Below are 20,866 nucleotides of genomic sequence, written 5' to 3'. Positions count from 1 at the left end.
CATTTATCAAGGCTGATTCCAACTGTTTGCAAATATTTTTGTGCCAGATTAATTTCTTCCAGGACTTCATGCCAGAAACGGGCCGATACAGCAAATGCCCGCTCTCCCGGCGCATGCACAGGCCACTCTCCTTTTGGACCGGAGCGGCAGATGTCAACGGGTTTGACAGCCAACTCTCAATTTTGCCGGCGTCGGTTCTCGAGCCCGCTGACAGCCATGGGTTCGGAAACCAGACGCAGGCAAAATTGAGCGTCCGGTTTTCGAGCCGACTTCAAATTTTTTATTTATTTACTTTTTTACTTTTGGTAACTTTCGGGACCTCCGACTTAATATTGCCATGATATTAAGTTGGAGGGTGCACAGAAAAGCAGTTTTTACTGCTCTTCTGTGCACATTCCCGGTGCCCGAAGAAATTAGGTAGGCGCTAATTTCTGAAAGTAAAATGTGCGGCTTGGCTGCACATTTTCCTTTCTGAATCGTGCGGTAATACCTAATAGGGCCATCAACATGCATTTGCATGTTGCGGGCGCTATTAGGTTTGGGGGGGGGTTGGACGCGCGTTTTCGGCCCCTTACTGAATAAGGGGTAACGCTAGCGCATCGAAAACGCGCGTCCAATCGAGGGTTAACAGTGTGCTCCATCGGAGCGCACTGTATTATTGGCTCGAAAGAAAGATGACTCAAAAGAAAAATAAATCACAGCAGACAGCAAAATCTGAGCTGTTCTTCTTATGTCCACATTTTCTTTGGGATCACATAGTATTTCCAGGGTTGAGGTCAGTTTCTCCACCTTGGCCTTCACTGGGTTCACAGCAGCATAATGAGCTCTCCATCTGGTCTGAGAAAGCCTTTTGACTGGCATGTGACATTCTCCATCAGCATTTTCCATTGATAAGGAGAGGCTGAAAAAAAAGGAACAGAATCTCTCCAAGGTTCCAAAAAATGTCATACAAAGAAGTACTTCCAAAGGTTCAGAGAATGATTTGCACAAGTCACAAATAAAACCTTGGGATTAATCTCTCTGATCTTTGACTGAACACCACCATGAATTCCAGCCATAGTTGCAGCGCTGTCATATCCCTGACCATGGCACAGGTTTATGTCCAGTCTATCACTCTCCAAATGTCTCAGGATATCTTCAGAGAGCTTGGCAGCAGTCTTTCCAGCAATAGGGAAGAAGCCCAAGTATGATTCCTTTTCTTCAACTTTGTCACATTCAATATGGACAGGTCTGATTACTTCACACATCTGAGCCAATGTGACACATCAGGAGTGCTGGCAAAAAGAATCCCAAAATACTTTGATTTGTTAATATCATCCACTATTTTCTCTTTGACATGATTCCCCAAAAGGCGAATAAACTCATTTTAAATCTTTGGGGATAAATACAAACCACTCTCCTCCCAGATGGAACAGAATGCTTAAACTTTACAAAATATTTTTTTCAAAACTGGATCATAACTTAACAGCAACTCTACTAATTTCTTGAAGTTTCCTTTGTTTGTTGATGACATGTCATCTTTGTGACTGTGAAAAGGAAGATTCTGGCAAGCTAGAAACAACGTTAAGTCCAAAAGCAATGTAAAATATCCTTCCATTTCTTTCTCTCTCTCTGTTCATTGCTGCTTGATGGACTTGATCAATGGCTTTTTGTAGCTTCAGCCCTGCTCCCAAGGTCTTCTGTTTCTCCAGGTATGAACGATACTGTTCAGAAGCCTCATGGTCAGATACCTTTTGGGTTTAGCTTCCACCATGCTTGAAACCCAGTGACAAACCTGGATGTTTCAATTCTTTTGTCATCAAGAGCAAACTATCTGCAGCAAAAACAGAACAAAGTTTCTTTTGATCGAGAGTAAACCATGTTCTCAAAACTTTTTCACCGTTTGGCAGAATCTTATAAAACCATGCAGTCAGCTGTCGACTCTTCTCTTTGGATTTTTCTCCTTGTCTTTGAAGTGCACTGAAAGGTCCATTCCTGTTTTGGAAGAGTTCACTTCCCTTTTTAATAAGATCAAATCTCAAGTCAATTTTAATTGGGATTGGCCAATAGAGCCTTCCTCCTGCTGGTGTTTCTTCCTTCTTCATCAGTTTCACTGCTTGTAGAAGATGAATTGCCATCTTTCAATCCTTGCTCTTTCTTATTTAAATCCTCCTGTGAAATTGCTTGTTGCATTTGCCCTTCAGATTCACCGGTCTCAGTATCTTCAGAATTTTCTCCCATTGTACTTGATGTTGAAGGCATCACATACTTTAAAATTAATCCAGACATGGTCTGAGCCACCTGTTCTTTTGCCTTCTTCATTTTTCCTTCTTGGAATCCACTGGGTCAATTTTGCTTCATATCTGTTTTTTGCATGTAAATATTATTTATGCGTTATATTATACAACTGTTTAACACATGCTATTTACAACCACCGCTCGCCATGACAAGCAACATAGTAATGACAGCAGAAAAAGATCAAATGGTCCATCCAGTCTGCCCAGCAAGCTTCTTATGGAAGTAACTGCTAGAGATGTGCATAATTTTAAAATTTTGTTTCGGGCTTCGTTTTCGGTGAACCACGAGAAACTTCATTTTTCCCACGGTTCTGATTTTTTTTTCGTGGGCCCCCGATTTTCGGGTTAGCGCTCACTAACCCGAAATATGAATTTTTCCAAAATTTCGTAAAAATTCTTTTCGGGTTTCATTGCCCCTGAACCATGCCGAATTAGACAATTTCAACGAAATTGTCTAATTCGGCAAAAACGAATGCACATCTCTAGTAACTGCCACTCTGTGCAGGTTACCTGCATGTTTATTTAAGGGTAGTAATTGCTGGTACATGCTGGTTACTCCCATGCACTCTTTTCTTCATTTCCAACCTCAAGCCTTTAGGGAACCACAGGGCCAGATTTTCAAAGGGGTACGCGCGTAAGATACGTGCGTACCCCCCGAAAACCTGGCCCAAACTCCCCATGCGCGCGCCGAGCCTATGTTGCATAGGCTTCTGGGACGCACGTAAGTCCCGGGGCTTTCCTGGGAGGGGTGTGTCGGGGGCGTGACGTGACCCACGCGTCATCGGTGCGTGTCGAGGGGCGTGACGCGGCCGGTGCGTCATCCGGGGCGGGGCCGCGGGCATGGTTTCGTCCCAGGGGCGTTCCAGGGCGTGGCCGCGGCCTCCGGACCAGCCCCCGGACCGGAAAATGGTGCATAGCAGCCGGCCCGGAGTGCGCAAAGTTACGCCTGCCTCGAGCAGGCGTAACTTGTTGAACAAAGGTAGGGAGGGGGTGGGTTAGGTGGGGGGAGGCCGGAGGGAACGGAGGCAGGCTGCGCGGCTCGGCACACACAGGCTGCCGATTTTGGGCAGCCTTGCGCGCGCCGACCCCGGATTTTAATGGATACGCGCAACTACGCGTGTATCTATTGAAATCCCGCGTACTCTTGTTCGCGCCTGGTGCGTGAACAAAAGTACGCGTGTGCGCAGATTTATAAAATCTGCCCCACAGTGTTTATCCTATGCATTTGTTAATTTATTTACTGTTTTCATCCTCACCACCTCTTCTGGAAGGGTATGCCAGGCATCTGCCACTCTCTCATGATGAAATATTTCCTGATGCTGGTTCTGAGTCATCGTCCCCTGGAGTTTAATTTCATGACTCCTAGTTCTACTGTTTTCTTTCCAACTGAAAAGGTTCAAAGTGTGTGCATTATTCAAACCTTTCAGGTATTTCAAGGGTCTGTCTCATATCTCCCCTGCACTTCTTTTCTTCCAGGGTATACATATTCAGATCCCTCAGCCTCTCCTCCTAAGTCTTCCAATACAGACCCCACACCATTTTAGTTGCCCTTTTGTAGACAGCCTCCATCCTCTCTCTATCCTTTGAGTAATGGTCTCTAGACCATAACACAATACTCCAGGTGAGGCCTCACCAAGGACCTGTACAAGGCCATTATCATCTCTTTTTTCTTACTAGTTATTTCTCTCTCTATGCAACCTAGTAATCTTCTGCCTTTAGCTATTGCCTTGTCACATTGCTTCACTGCCTTCAGATTGCCAGCCACTATCATTCCAAGATCCTTCTCCCAGCCCATGCTCATTAGTGTTTCACCTCACCATCACATTCAGATCTTTTTGATTACTGCATTCCAGATGCATGACTCTGCACTTCTTGACATTGAATCTCAGCTGTCAATTATTTAACCAAATTTTAATCACATTTTTTTAAATCACTTTTCATTCTCTCTATTCCTTCAGGCATCTTGCAGATCTTAGTATCATCTGCAAATAGACAAACTTTACCTTCTATTTCTTCCACAATGTCGCTCACAAAGGTATTGAACAGAACTGGTCTCAACACCAATCCCTGTGGCACTCCATTGACACCAGTCTCTCTTCAGAGTAGGTTCCATTTACCATTGCACGTTGTTTGCTATCACCAGTTTGTAATCCACTCCACCACCTTTTTGCCCACTCCCAAGGTTCTCATTTTATTCACAAGCCTCTTATGTGGGACTGTATCAAAAGCTTTGCTGAAATCCAAGTAAGTCACATCATTGCCAGCAATTTTACCAATTATTTAATACTGTAGGCAGGACCAGGACAAAGAAGAGCTAGCAGCCTGATGGAGCAGGCATTTGTAATATATAAAGGCCTACATTTTCAACTGATTGGAAAACTACCGAGTTACACAAGTACTGTCAAGCATACACAAACCTCGAATTTTAAAACACAAAAATAACATGCTGACTGTAAGAATTGGGTTATTATGCATATAAATAGAAACATGCAGACAAAAGCTGAACTGGAAACTGCAACAAACTAGACTGTTTTTGCATTGCAACAATGGAAATGCAGAAACATCACCATTCTTCAAAACAATACAATCAAGAAATATAAATCAATCAGAATAGTAAAAGCATACTACTAAAATATATATTTCAAAACTGCTAACAAATAGAATAACATCCAATAATTAAAAATTCATATACAAATTTTTAAAAAATTCCTAAACATAAATAAAATATTTCAAAAGAGCAGATACATCAAATACTAATAAGGATTTTAAGTCCTCCACTTTCTATTCCTTTCACCTTGAGATTGTCATAGTCTGGGAGGGCATACATATAATATGTTCCCTCTGTCTACCACACACGCTTAATGAGAAACAGAGGAAGCATGTGTGTGTGAGAGAGTCCCACACACACACACACACACACACACACACACATACACCACTTCTGTCTATCTCTCATACACGCACAGTATGATCCTTGTTTCACAAACATACATGCTCAGTGAAAACCAGAAATATGCATGTGTGTGAGAGAGACACATACTACTTCTGTCTCTATCACACGTTTCCTCTGTCTCTATCACACACACATGCTTATGCTTTCTCTGTCATGCACACACAGTCTTAACTAGATTGTAAGCACCATGGAGCAGGAACTGTCTCTTATGTGTGTCTGTGTATGTCTAACAGTGCTTTAAGCATCATAAATAGTAATAGTAGTAGTATATGCTGATTGTATCCACATAACCCTTTGCATATGTCTTTGAAAATTACCCCACAGATGTTTTTAAACAAGAAAATAAATTTCCTGTATTCTGCATTAAAAAATTAATATCTTGTTAACCCTTAAACCATTTTTCCCATATTTTCAGCTACCTTGGTTGAAATTTTAGTGAAGTTATTGTACACTGCAACATCAAACGTTATGGCCCTCTGTACGTACTATTTTTCTCATAGACACAAAATGGGAGAAAACATAGACCCCTTAATTCTGCCTTGCCACTGACTGATGTTTCATGCTGGGTTGGCTGTGCGTTGATAGTTTGACAGATAGTCATATTGTCTGATTAATCACAATGCTTTCCATTTTATTAAGTGATTTGTATAAATATTTCAGACATTTTATATATTTTCTATTCAATATTCTCTAAACAGCATGACATTTTAAAATGGCTGCTGATACCATACCTAATCTACACAGGCATGATATATATCTTCAATTCTTGTATGTGCTTATAATCAAATGTAATAATCTACAGACCTGTTGGAGAATTTTTAACCAGTGTTCCAGATATTTTCTTCATTAATAAAATCCACTTGCAGATACTTAGTACTCTTAGAAGTGAACTTTAAAAGCCCAGCTCGTGCATCAGTTGAGGGATGTGTGCACAAGTCAGGTTCGTGTGCGCCAACCAGATGTTAAAAGCCGCCCAGATACATGCATTTCTCCCGCTGCGTGCACATCTGAAAAGTTTTTCAAAAAGGGGTGTGGTCTGGAGGGGGCATGAGCATTTCGGGATGCAACCAAGAGTTGTGAGCATAAATACTTAAGTGTCTGGGCGTGCACCCAGATTCCCTGTTGCGCAAGATTACTTTTGCTAGGGACAAGATGTAAGTTTAAAAAAATAAAGAATTAGTCATACCTGAGGGATTTTAAGGTCTGGGTTAACTGAGAGAAGTATAAGCTATTCAACCATGGGGGTTTGGAGGACCTAGCTGGGTGAACTGGTGGACAAAATGGTGACACTGGCAACGGCATGGACGTATGCCCCTTTTAAATTTCCCCAGCTTAATCTGTAGAAGCTGGATTTGCGTGCCTATTTAAAATGAAGTGCACATGTGCACATCCAGACCATTTTATAACATGCACAAGTTATAAAATGGCTGCATCCTTGGGTGTGTGCTAGCCAGTGTGTGTCTGCGCACCAGTATGAAAGTTAACCATCTTAGGGGGGTCATTTATCAAAGTGTTATATGGTGTTTTCGCATGCAAAAAACACCTTTAACGCATGTGAAAACACCATAACGTTTGGTGCGATGCAAATGAGAGAGAGAGAGCCTAGCCTAGCCATAATGCCCTCATGCTAGATAGGTATTTATATCTCTATGGGAGGCCCACCTAGTAAATCGAGGTGAGGTTTAGGTATTAGTGTAGGGGTTAGGGACTACTTTGACATTCAAAGTGAGACGTATGAACAGAACAGTGCTCTCTTGTGAAGATTTGATGACCTTCGGAGTGAGGAAACTCACCCAAAGACGAGATTTGTGCAGTCAAGCTAGGTTGAGAGAACATTGCACAAATCTCGTCTTTGGGTGAGTTTCCTCACTCCGAAGGTCATCAAATCTTCACAAGAGAGCACTGTTCTGTTCATACGTCTCACTTTGAATGTCAAAGTGGTCCCTAACCCCTACACTAATACCTAAACCTCACCTCGAGTTACTAGGTGGGCCTCCCATAGAGATATAAATACCTATCTAGCGTGAGGGCTTTATGGCTAGGCTTGTTCTCACTCTCTCTCAGCTTAAACCTATTAAACATGATCTCTCTAGTGGTTGTATGTAGGAAATACAATTCTGGCACTTATCGCAAAGTACAAAAAAGTTATCACAATTTGCACTAAGATAGCACTTCACGTAGGTATTAGCACAAATTGCGATAAACTGCCTATTACCATAAAACACACCCCTTTTCCCATCACATGCGATATTTAGTGCATTTTGATAAATCCAGGCCTTAGAGTCTGGTAATACACTTCCAAAATGCATAGTTCATAGGCGTGAAATGGCATTAGGGATCAAAACGCAGGATGTGGTGGAATCCACATGGAGGGTTGATGAAATACGCTGCAAAATTAAAGAAGATTAGGAAAACAATCTACAGCTAATAACTGCTTGTATAATACTGTATATTTGGGCTCTTGCCTTTTTTAAGTTGGCATTCTCTCTGGCTGGTAGAATTTATTTACAAGTAGTGTTCATATCCTGTAAGTTTAAAGTGTTTAATTTTATTTTTTTTGCCCCCTTTTGCATAAATATAGAACAATCCGGCAAAGAAAAGAAAGAATGCTACTACAATTTAAATGATGCCAACTTCTGTGACAATGTGCTGACGTCCAATGTGACCAAGCAAGAGTGCTGCTGTACTTTGGGTGCTGGCTGGGGCGATAACTGTGAAATCTTCCCTTGTCCTGTCCTTGGATCTGGTAAGGAGAAGCGTCCAGCTCTTTGGAGCTTTATCCTATTCTTTGTTATATTTATTACTATTTTCAAAGACTATCCACCAAAAAAATGAGTGTTATTTTTAGGCTGATTACAATTATCTGAAAATATATTTAAGTATTGTACATCCCAGGTCCCTGATTTTAGCTTGGTAATTTTCATTGACTTACATTTTTTTATTAATAAAGTCAGCTGCTGTAAACAATGCCATCCATTAAAACGAAAAACATATATGTCTATAAATGCATATATATGGAAAGCGTATTATAAGATTTAAAATATCCGTAGGATTTGATTGATAGTATTAGAACACCATGTTGATTATGCGGAATTAAACATTTCTCTAGCCTACAGTGGTAGGCACGTGTGGCTACATTATGCTAGTTCTGCTTTAAGTGAAAAAAAAAAAAACAAAATTGTGAAATGCTAAGTAATTTTTTAAAATTTGAAACTTTAACGAGTTGATATTTACTCCATTTTATTTTATTTTCTTACACCAGGCGAATACACTGATATGTGTCCTGAAGGGAAAGGCTTCATCTCTATTAGCAGCACATCTTACGGGGATGGTGTACAGAAATACAAAGGTCAGCGCAGATCACGTATTCACTTGATGCTGTACAATTATTTCAGTAGCTACGAGCCGGAAAATTATTTTCTAAGTACTATAGCAATAAGATTTGATTTTGTGACATAGTAGGAAGGACAGAAAACGAAGAACTGGCCCATCCAGCCTGCCTAGTTATTCCAGTTCACAGTGCCATGGCTATATCTCAGCTGCCAGTCAGAGTGTGCCTGCTTGTAAGATACTGGTCCTTATCGAGGACAGTTTTAGTCGTCTTCCTGCTTGGCACTATAGCATCTTAGGCAGCGGAGCATACAAGGTGCCTCACCTTATTCACACTTTGGACTCCTCCCTTTTTATGTCTGTACACAAAGCTTTGTGATAATCTAAGTTAGCCATCAGTCCTAGAGCGGCTGCCGCCCGAACTTGCAGCATCCTAGGTATCTTACGTTTTCTTTCATCTTTATTGTCGCCTTGTTCTTTTTTTTTTTTTTCTTCCCACTTTTGTTTTTGCATCTGGTGGGTGGAAGGGGAGGTATTAAAGTTGGGGTTAATTTCTTTTGGCATCGTGTAATTGGAAGGAGAAATCGGAGTGGGGCGTTTTGTTTTGGTGTCAGGTAGGTGGAAGGGATAGGAGTTCAAGTAGTATGTGTGGGGGAGTTTATTTACTAGAACTGAGTGAGGGAGAAGGGTTGGGGCATTTTTTCTTTTTAAATTTAGTTGAGGGGAAAACTGAGGACATGGTCTCCAGTAGTGGATTGTTAATGTGCTGATTTACCACTGATCACTGATAAATGTTGAATTTAATGTGCTAAAAGAGTACTTTAAATTTACCTGTCTGGGGGGGCTTTTGTAGCTGGTTTGCTTTTGATTGTTGACGTTACTAGCCTTAACATAAGGCTTGGGGGTAACCTGCAAGGATAGCTGTTAGTATCCTAAAAATCTTGCTGGGCAGACTGGATGAATCATTTTGGTCTTTATCTGCCATCATTTACTATGTTACTACATTAAGTCATTAGCATGCCTTGCATCGGTTTAGTGTATGCCAGTATATTAATGTTTAATGTGTTAGCATATGAGCTAAAGTGATTTTTTTTTTTTAATGTTGGGGGCCTTTATACATAGAATAAGCTTTCGTTAATGCACTAACAAGGGTTATCTTGCTCATTAATTTATTGCACTTTTAGTATATCAACACGTAAAGTTGCGAAGCATTTAAAAATATTTTTATGTATGGTGCTGTGAGGTAAATTTTCAGACTTGGAGGTCAATTCAGTAAAATTCATGCAAAACAATTGTTAGCATGAAGGGACTAATTTAGCATGCCAAAATTTTATAAGGGATCTGTTTACTCTGGATGTTAGTCCTCACACATGGGTAACATCATCGGATGGAGCCTGGCACGGAAAACTTTTGTCAAAGTTTCTAGAAACTTTGACAGGCACACTGAGCATGCCCAGCATGCCACTAACCACTTGTCCACACGGGGTCCTTCTTCAGTCTCTTCCGCGGAGCTATCGCCTCACAGTTTTTGGAGCTCATGCTTCTTTTGGCCTTTTTGGCTAGTTTTTTTCTTTTTTCTTCCATGCGTCACGTAGGGTCCCTCGCCCTTCCTGGGCAGTGATTGGTAAGTGTTTGTGCTTTTATGGTCAATCCCCGATGGCTTCCCCTCTCCATATCCACTGGTCATCGACTGCGCACCGTGTTCTTTTTCCATAGCATCGACCAGCTTCTGCCAATGCCCCCAGTGCCACCGGACTATGTCCATCACAGATCCCCACAAGGTCTGTGTACTTTGTCTGGGGGCTTCCCATGATGTCTGTGTCTGCGATCTCTGTGCCCAGATGACCCCCAAGGGTTGTTTGGCCCACCTTGACAAAATGGAAAAACGTTTCAGGTCCAAGCAGTCAGAGACTTCTGCCTCACTTGGAAAAGAGGCCCTGGCTCCTACTCCATCAGGTTCTCCAACCCCTTTCTTGCCTAATCCCGAGCTCAGTGCAGGGGACCATCCATTATCACTGTCATCCCGTTTCCAGTCTGGTTCCTCAACGTCGCCATTGGTATCGGGCAAGGACCGTGGTGCTCATCAAGAAAGATCTAAAAAGCAGCGGCATCCATCTTCTTCCTCCAGACCTTGAGAAGGTATCGACCTCTTTGCCTCCCACGTCAAGGGCAGAGGGGGCCATTCCCTCCGACCTCACCAATCAGCGGCCTCCAACGATGTCAGTGGAGGGCTCGGTTCCCCTTATACCAGGGGATGCACCGATTCCACCAGCTCCTCCTAAGGCCATTTTCTCCTCTCCAGCCTTTGAGGAGAAGTTAGAGAGACACGTGTGGTTGTTGGTCAGCTGGACCCCGCAGGGCCTTGAGCCTCTGGTTCCCTGGATACCGCCTATGCTGCAAGAGCCTGCTCTGCCAGAGCTTGCGCCTTTGCGGAGTGGCTTGACATGCTGCTCGGGCAGCCGGCCCCACTGCCCCAAGTCTCTCTGCAGCCACTGGGCACACTGCTGCCACCGCTACTGGCCCCCATACCGGTGAGCGAATCTGAAGAGGAAAAGCCATAGGGCTTGATGGTAGCCTGGGGACGCATGGTGCCACCTCACCTGCCAGCTCTCCCAGGGCCCTCGGGGTCAGTTCCACCGTTTCCTTCGGTGCTCCCATTTCCGCCAACGCCATTGGATCCCGCATTGGCCTCACAGTCTCAAGGCCTCCGATGCCTCCGATACCCCTTCCAGAGCCCTCAAGGACCAGGCCGCACACACTGATGGGCCTTCGAGCCTCCGCATCCCTAGAGGGTCGTAGTGAGGGTGAAGCTCCCTTTGACCCCTGGAGAGTGGGAAGCTTCCATATCCTCCTCCAAAGAATCAGAAGATTTGCCTTCAAAACCCTCTCCCCCGGAGGAATGACAACGTTATCCCAAGGATCTTTCCTTCGCTGGGTTTGTCAAGACTATGGCTGAGTCGATGCCTTTCCAGTTAACAGAGCAGGACTCCAGACACAAGATGCTTGAGATCCTGCAATTTATGGATGCCCCAAAAGGGGTGGTGGCAGTACCACTCCATGACATTTTCAAGGAACTGGTGACCCGTCTATGGGAGCATCCCATCTTGGTGCCAATGATTAACAGAAAGATGGATGCAGTGTATCTAATCCAGTCATCCACTGGGTTCGACCGCCAATGCCCCCACCAGTCGATGGTGGTGGAGGTAGCCCTGAAAATGTTTACGAAGGTTTGTACCCATGCCTCTGCTCCTCCAGGCCGTGACTATAAAGGTCTTGATGCGTTGGGGCATCGAGAGTTTCAGGGAGCCATGCTCATTGCCTATATAGCCTGCTACCAACTTTACATAGGAAAATATTCCCGGAATCTATTGAAGCAGGCCCTGGAATTTAGTGAGCGCCTACCACAGCAATTCCAAGAGGACTTGCAGTCTCTCGTCCAGCAGGGCTTAGAGTGCGATAAGCACTAGATCTGCTCAGCTTATGATGTCTTTGAGACAGCCATGAGGTCCACTGCATCGGGCATTGGTGCCCATCATACAGCATGGCTACGGGCTTCCTACTTGTGCCTTGAGGTCCAGGACCATCTGGCCAACTTACCATGTACGGGGGGAGAACCTGTTTGGAGACAGGATCAAGGAGGCTGTGGCTCAGCTGAAGGACTACCAAGAGAGATCCTTCAGCAATTGTTGGCTAGTACTTCAGACACTCAGCCTACCAGGAAGCCCGCATGGCAATATCCTAAACGGCCATTCTATCGGCCTTGTAAATATTACCCGTCCGCACCGAGGTCCAGGGCTCAAAAGCCCCAAGAAGAGACAAAGACAGCCTAGGCCACTTTGGGCACCTATAGCCCTGCCACAGAACCCCGCCACGGGGTTCTGACAGGCGGCTAGGAAGCATGAGCCAACCTTCTCCATGGGACCCCAGCCCTTCTTCAACTATTCGCAGATTGGTGGATTTCGATCACATTGGACCTCTGGGTCCTATCCATCATTCCTCAGGGTTACCGACTGCATATCCAGCAGCTTCCATGCCGCTCCCTTCTGTGTCCCTGGTGTAGAGAGCAGGGGATGTACAAATACTTTGGGTGGAGCTCTCCGCTTTCATTTCTGCTCAGGCAGTCGAACCTGTTCTGCCCAGCCAACAGAGCGAAGGGTTCTATCATTACAGCTTGACTTCATTGGGGCACGCTTGGACACTGTCTAGGTGAAGGCTTTCCTGCCTCAGGACAGAGCAAAGTCCTCAGTAGCTCTTGCCCAGCACATCTCCAGCTGCCTTCATGTCTCCGCTCTTCTGTTCCTACAGCTTCTGGGCCATATGGCAGCAGTGGTACATGATACCCCATTTGTTCAGTTACACATGCGCAGGGCACAGTGGGCACTGTGCTATCAATGGTGTCATGCGTTACAGGACCTGCATGCTCGTGAAGGATCTGAATATGTATACCCTGAAAGTGAGGAGATACAGGGAAGATATGATACAGACCTTCAGATACCTAAAAGGTTTCAATGATATATGGACTTTGACCCTTTTCTGTTGGAAAGAAAAGAATAGAATGAAATAAAATTGCAGTGGGGACGGCTCAGAGTCAATGTCAAGAAATATTTCTTCACAGAAAGGGAGGTGGAGGCCTGGAATGACCTTCCAGAGGAGGCGATGAAGAAAACAGTCAAAGAACTCAAAGGGGCATGGTGGATCTCTGAAGGCTAGATGATGGAAATGAGATAAGCGTGCAGGGAGGTAACTTGCTGGTACGGCGATTACTACCCTTAGCAGAAGACATGGGGATCACTATCCTTAACCAATATGCTTTGAGGCTTTTAATGCAACTACAACATTGCTCTCCCCATTAGACAGCAGGGGGAAAAGAGGAACTGGATTCAGATGACAACCAAGGGCCCTGACTTCCATGGTCTGGGATACAGATATGTAGACATAAGGGGAAAAGCACAGGAATTCTCAGGCCAGGATATGATCGCACCGGAGTAAATCCTGGATCAAGGTACAAAGATAAAACACTCAGTCTGATCAGAGGAATGCTTTCTCCTCCAGTGAGTCTATCCATGCTCTGATGAACTTGATTCATAGAAACTTAGAAACATAGAAAAGATGGCAGAGAAGGACCAATGGTCCATCCAGTCTGCTCAGCAAGCTTCCCATGGTAGTATCTGCTGTGCCGTGCAGGTTACCCCCATGTATTAGTCAGTGCTACTTGATGTGCTTTGCTTATGGACTTGGACATAGAAGCAGTCCTGAATTTTTTTCCCTCAATGTCTGCACATTGGTACTCCAAACTGTAAAAAAGTCATAGCTTGTCTTGGTTGTCTCTGAATCCAAATTCCATTTTCCCTCCACCACCACCCCCTTCCTTCGAAGCAGAGAGTGTTGTTGCAGTTGCATCAAAAGAATCAAGTCTTATTTGTTAAGAGTACTAATCCATGCCTTCTGTTAAGGGTGGTAACTGCTGCTCTGTGTAGGTTACCTCCATGCTGATCAGTTCCCCAGACCATAAAAATCAGGGCCCTCATTGGTTGCTGTCTAAATCCAATTCCCCTTTTCCCCTGCTGTTGAAGCAGAGAGCAATGTTGGAGTTGCATCAAAAGTATCAAGGCTTATTGGTTAAGGGTAGTAACCATTGCACCAGCAAGTTATCCTCAAGCATGTATTCTTCGTTTTCTTTAGAAAACGAAGAATACATACTTGGCCAAGTTCTAAAGAAAACGAAGAATACATGCTTGAGGATAACTTGCTGGTGCAATGGTTACTACCCTTAACCAATAAGCCTTGATACTTTTGATGCAACTCCAACATTGCTCTCTGCTTCAACAGCAGGGGAAAAGGGGAATTGGATTTAGACAGCAACCAATGAGGGCCCTGATTTTTATGGTCTGGGGAACTGATCAGCATGGAGGTAACCTACACAGAGCAGCAGTTACCACCCTTAACAGAAGGCATGGATTAGTACTCTTAACAAATAAGACTTGATTCTTTTGATGCAACTGCAACAACACTCTCTGCTTCGAAGGAAGGAGGTGGTGGTGGAGGGAAAATGGAATTTGGATTCAGAGACAACCAAGACAAGCTATGACTTTTTTACAGTTTGGAGTACCAATGTGCAGACATTGAGGGAAAAAAATTCAGGACTGCTTCTATGTCCAAGTCCATAAGCAAAGCACATCAAGTAGCACTGACTAATACATGGGGGTAACCTGCACGGCACAGCAGATACTACCATGGGAAGCTTGCTGAGCAGACTGGATGGACCATTGGTCCTTCTCTGCCATCTTTTCTATGTTTCTAAGTTTCTATGAATCAAGTTCATCAGAGCATGGATAGACTCACTGGAGGAGAAAGCATTCCTCTGATCAGACTGAGTGTTTTATCTTTGTACCTTGATCCAGGATTTACTCCGGTGCGATCATATCCTGGCCTGAGACGTCCTGGTTGTCCTCGAGCATATGGAGACAACAGTGTATATGATCCTCATGACCTGTTTCAACATGGGAATTTTCCATTAGGGTCTCCACACACACTGGAATCAACTGCTTTACCCTTGTTGCATGCTGTAAAGGTTATTATGCTGTAAAGGTTACCATGGAAATAAAAATCTCTCTCCTTTGATGCTGGAGTACTATCTGTTAGGGGTTAGCAATCTGTTAGGAGTTAGCAATCTGTTAGGGAGTTAGCAAACAGATAGGGATATTTGTGGGTGGATCCTTGGGCCGGTGGCACATGACCACGCCCCCAGGGGAAGATCCCGAGAGGGACCACCAGTCAGGCTCAGAGTTTGGAGACAGACACACACTAGATCTTTTATTAAACCATATAAGGAACCACCAGAGCTGGAGTGCCCGGCAGGGCCGTAGTCCCTCAGGTACTGGAACAGCGATCCCTGGATGGCTGAGCTGTTGAGAAACTGAATATAGTGAGTAGGCAGGGTATGCAGAGTTCAGGAAAGGAACCTTGATAGAACACTCACACAATGGTCTCATAGAAGCCCAGGAGCTGGAATGAATAGGCCCTTGAGGAGCGAGTACCTGGTTCCAGGGAAAGTTCTGAGAGAGCGATGGTAACTCACTGATGTAGTTGGCAGTGATGACTTCCAGGCAGAAGAGAATACAGAGCAATTCTGGGAACAAGGGCCCTCAAGGAGCGAGTACCGGTTCCAGACTATCACCTGAAAAACAAAGGAGAGAGCGAGGCCCCCGAGGAGTGGGTACCCCTGGTAAGTCCGAGGAGGCAGAGTAGCTTGGAAGCGAGTCCATTCCATTCCTTGCTAACTCAATGTGTTAGCAAATTCTAAGACCTTATATATCCGTCACGGGTGACATCATCTCAGGGGGACGCCCCTGAGGTTCACGCCATCGCCGGTACTTACGTCGTGGCTGTGCGCGCGCCCCTAGGCCTCCAGGAAACATGGTGGGTTGCAGTGTCTAGCCGGTCCAGGGACGCCGGAGGACTTCGGCAGAAGGACGCCATGGCAGCCAGTCTTCCCGCAGTCAAAGAGGGAGTCGCCAAAGAGGTAAGGAGGGCGGAGACAGGGCGTCAGGAACCAATGGACACAACATTTGATGGCTAGATAGGTGCTATTCTTCGACTTCTGCCTTATCAGAAAACAGCAATAAGGGGTGGGGCATACACATGGGCTTCTTCCAAACTCAAGTGATCTGGTCAGCAATGGAATGTATGTTTCAGGTCAACCTTGTGGAACTTTCAGCCATCTGACATGTGTTGAGAGTTTTCTTACATCTCCTTCATGGAAAGAGTATTCTGACTGAAACCCACAATCCAGAAGAGATATTCTACATGAACAAACAAGGATGCACAGTCTTGGACCTTCTGCCAGGCATCTCAAAGAATTTGGAGGTGGGCTTGTAGTCACAGAGCCTTTCTCCAAGCAACTTATCTTCCCGGGATCTTCAGTATGCTAGCATATCGCCTCAGTAGAGGTTTTTGCCCCCACAAATGATCCCCAAAATGTGGCAGACAGGCTATTCAGCCTCTAGGGTTGTCCGTCAATCTTTATTTATTTGTACATCTTAAATTCCATGACTCACAGATAGAGGACAACAGGAAAGTTGAAAAATGTTGTTATATTCTTCAAAGCGAATTCAGATCTGCTCCAGACTTCTCTGCTCAAGTGGGATGCAGGTCTGCTGTATGCCTTTCTTCCATTTCAATTGGTGGCAGGAGCAGTGCAGAAGGTGCTCAAAGACCCAAGCATATTTTATTCTTATTGCCTCAGCTTAGCCCAGGAAAGTATAGTTCTCTTACCTTATCAGGTTGTCAGTACACCCACCTATCCCATTGGGATCAGATCTGGCTCTACTAACCCAAGAGGAGGACTGTCTGTGTCATCCAAACCTCCCCTCCTTCAACTTGATAGCATGGATGTTAAGCACTTGATAGTTTCATCATTGTCGCTATCCAAGCAGGTTGAAGGCATTGTGATTACAGCCAGGAAGCCATATGCCAGCAAAGCATATGTTTTCAATCTTGGTGTCAGGCAGGCTCCCTGAATCTTTTTGACGGCACTGCAAAGGACTCCTCTTCAGACCTTAGAATGTCGTTGGTCAAGTCCTATTGCTTCTTACCTCCCTCAAGTGGATAGAAAGCTGATCTCCATATATCCTCTGGTTTAAAAGTTCATGAAAGGCTTTTGGCATACAAGACCTCTGGTTGACAAGCCACTGGTGCCATGGGCTCTCAATGTCATCTTGGCACAACTAATGAAGCTGCCATAACAAACCATTTCAATTGAATTCCTTAAAGTTTCTTACCTGGAAAATGGGGTTTCTAGTTGTCATTACTTCAGCTATAGAAGAGTCAGCGAGCTACAAGAATTGATTTATCACTTCCTGTACCTGCAGTTTTTCCACAACAGAGTGGAGCTCAGCACTCATCCTAAGTTTCTGCCAAAAGTAGTTTTGACTTTTCATTTGAATCAAGCCATTGTTGTGCCCACATTCACTGGACTGTAAAAGGGCCTTGGCATATTATCTAAAGAGAATTCAACCACGTTTGTCAGGCTTCTCAACATTTTCTCTCTTATGTTCCTAACAGACAGGAATAGCTATTGCCAAGCACACATTGTCCAAATGGCTAGCAGACTGTATCACACATTGCTATGGTCTAGCTGGCCTCAAGATCCTAGACTCTGTCAAGGCTCATCAAATAAGAGCTATGGCTATCTCAGTAGTTCACCTATGAGCTGTGTCCATTGAAGACATCTGAAAGCTGCAACTTGGTCATCAGTTCATAGCTTCATATCCCATTACTGTCTAGGCAGTCTCTCCAGAAGTGACAGTAGCTTTGAGCAAGCAATTTTGTGCAGCCCGTTTACCCACCGCATTCCATGACCAGCTCTCTGGTCTGGGGAGTCTGGGTCTGGGTCCCTGCACCCAGGTGGCTTAAGCTTGTCGGGACCTCTGCACCCAAGAAGCCAAAATCTGGGACCCCAGGTTCAGAGGTCCCAAAGTATGGCTTCTCGAATCAGCTAGTTGCAGGGACCCCGGAATTGGGTCTGTTAGGTGCGGGATCCCTGGCCTTGGGTGTCCCCAGCCCAGAGAGTTTCTGATTATTTTATAATTCAGTGATTATAGGTATGAATTAAAGTTTACTTCCACCTCTAGCTACAGAAGTTAAAACTGTAGTAAAGTAAAAAGCTGATGGCATTTTCAGCTCCCGTTTTTTGATTTTATTAGCATGGCTATTTTCTTTACCTTCCCATTGAAATAAAAAGAAGTTAAAAGTTCACCTCAAGGAATGAAGTAAAACATTGGTAAAAGGGAAGTAAAAAAGTGAGCTAATTTTTAGTACAGTATGCTACATTATTCCAAATGCATAGAAAGTGCTCACTTTTTTAAATTTCTCGTTTAGAATGGAAAGTAATTTTAGTACACAAAAATGTGTGCTATACCCAGAGTAAAGCAGTGCGAGAAGCCTAACCCAATCTGTTACATCATCCCCATAGAGTGTTCAGTAAAAGTAGCACTAAGGAAAGCAATTTATGGGTAGAAAATGGAATTTATTCCTTCAGATAACCCATAAGTGGTTGAAAAAATAATTATATCTAAATTAGACTGCAAAATCTTCATGACCTGAAAAATGGTGTCCTCGCGCTGCAGAACAAAGCAGATAATATAGCTTGAAAAAAAAAAATTAGGCTTCAATTTTTTAAATTATACAGGATGCTATAACAAACCTAGTCAAGCCACATCTGTGTGCATTGCAACATTCTTGTCAATACATTAATGTAAAGGAAGTATTAAGTAGGACAGTGCTTCTGAATCTAGTCCTCGGGACAGACCTAACCAGTCAGATTTTCAAGATATCCACAAGAACGGCCCAAATTTAAATGGCCCGCACGCGTAGAAAACAGAGGGTACACGTGTGGCTGGGCCTTGCACGCGCCGTGCACATTTTAAAAGGGGTTCGGCTGCGTGCGTAACCCTCGTTACGCGCAGAAGAGCCAGGCCAAAGAAAAGGGACGGTCCGGGGGTGAGGGGGGCGGGGCTGGAGGCACCGGTACAGTGGCCATTTGCCGCTATGTCAGGGAAGCACACGCCAGCAGTCAGCCAGCGCGCATAAGCTGCTTCTGCTCCAGAGGAGCAGCAACTTAAAAAACCACCCAAAGGTAGGAAACATTTAGGGGGTGGGGAGGAAAGGGAGATTAGGGTAGGTGGGAGGGAAGTTCCCTCCCAGTCTGCTCCTTAATTGGAGCGGACAGGGAAGGAACTGGGGAAGGCCGCAATGCATTGCTATACGAAACTTACCAATTCCACCCCCCCCCCCCCCTTTGCAGACGCCGCCCTCGATTTTATAACATGTGCGCATCCATGTGTGTGCGTTGCGCGTATTTTTTTCAAAATCTACCCCTAAATATGCATGCGATAGACTTGCATGCACTGCTTCCAATGTATGCAGATGTATCTCATATACATTTATTGTGGGTATCCTGAAAACCTGACTGGCTAGGTGTGCACTGAGGACTGGTTTGAGAAGCACTGAAGTAGGGCCAGCATAGTTGCCCAGTAGCAGTGCCGTGGGCTGCCATGTGGACAATCCCTGGTTTGATTCCCAGATCGGGCCTTCTGCAGCCCAGTTCAGCCAGGACAAGGGATATTGAAGAGGCAGAGCTCAACAGCCCCTCATGGGGAGGGAGTCATGATTGTTGTCAATGGCGACACCTGGTGGCTAGATTTAGAGCCCATACTGCATGTTTCAAAGCGAGGCTTTTGGCCTGAGAGCTGTTGCTACAACAACCAGACGAGGAACAGTGGGAGGCTGGGTTTATTAAAATAGGCGAAAATCCCCCATGTGGTTGCAAATAAAGGCTCCTGGCACCAGAATCCCAGTCCTGGTTCCAAATGAGCTAGAAGAAAAAAGGTGAAAGGAGGGGACTGTCAGGCTAAAGAGAAATGAAAGTGTTAAGTAAAGAGTGTAATATACAGAAATTAAGTAAAATTAGCCGGTAAAGTATGGAAAAGATTTGTGAGTGAAGAAAAGAATGATGTGTTAGGAGAACAGCACGCAAAAGAAAGGAAATGACAGAAAGTTTATGTTCAGCCAGCCAATTTCCACTGTTAATCTGGCCAAATTTTAGTACATAATGAAAATACTGAAATGCCAGACATCAGAAGTACTATGCTTAATGCCTTACAGGATTGTCATTCTTGCCTTGCTTCATAAATCAAGAAGTCATGTTGATTATTCAGTCCTCGGAAAGCCTGCCATGTTTTTTAATACAACATGGCTCACATACTACAGATGAAAACTTTGATACTTTGCAGTAATTTCTGGGCAGCTGATGTTTGTGGTGTCTTTCCTACAGATGCAGATGAATGTCTTCTTTTTGGACAAGAAATCTGTAAAAATGGCTTCTGTTTAAACACTCAGTCTGGTTATGAGTGTTACTGCAAGCAAGGCACATACTATGATTCTGTGAAGCTTCAATGTTTTGGTGAGTCCTATGTAGTATATTGGTAACTACAGATTTGTAGTATATATGTAGTATATTGGTAACTACAGATTCTGGTACTACAGATTTGAAAAATGAATGTACTATGTGCCAAAAATCTAGAAAATCAAGATTGTATACTAAATTAATAAATTTGATATCCAATCCATAAATTTTGCTATTCAACCCTACAGAGGAATTGAGATGTCTCTGTTATGGCTAGTTATTAGTCTAAATAGTAGTACTATCAGATTAGAACAGTGTGTTGTAGTCAGAACAGATTAACAAAATAGGGCAAAATATCATTAATGTCTTATTCTAGTAGAATAGTTTGCCTGCTTCAGAACT

The 20,866-nt window shown here is 44.1% G+C and overlaps 1 protein-coding gene across 7 annotated transcripts in view; it reads left to right on the top strand.

The window, feature by feature from the left end:
* The window catches only part of LTBP1 (latent transforming growth factor beta binding protein 1), a 737,653-nt gene that overhangs the window by 624,608 nt on the left and 92,179 nt on the right, over positions 1 to 20,866 (top strand). For 6 of the 7 annotated variants that reach the window (XM_029593888.1, XM_029593890.1, XM_029593889.1 and 3 more), the window contains 3 exons: positions 7,811 to 7,975; positions 8,492 to 8,578; positions 20,393 to 20,521. The exons of the other annotated variant lie outside the window; for it this stretch is intronic. In XM_029593888.1, the coding sequence (XP_029449748.1) occupies positions 7,811 to 7,975; positions 8,492 to 8,578; positions 20,393 to 20,521 (381 nt within the window). The remainder of the gene's footprint in view (positions 1 to 7,810; positions 7,976 to 8,491; positions 8,579 to 20,392; positions 20,522 to 20,866) is intronic. 7 annotated transcript variants of the gene reach the window in all.

The sequence above is a fragment of the Rhinatrema bivittatum genome, chromosome 3 (genome assembly GCF_901001135.1).
Source record: "Rhinatrema bivittatum chromosome 3, aRhiBiv1.1, whole genome shotgun sequence".
Lineage (NCBI taxonomy): Eukaryota > Metazoa > Chordata > Amphibia > Gymnophiona > Rhinatrematidae > Rhinatrema > Rhinatrema bivittatum.
Note: the sequence above shows the minus strand (reverse complement) of the source record. Positions and strands in the feature narration are given on the sequence as shown.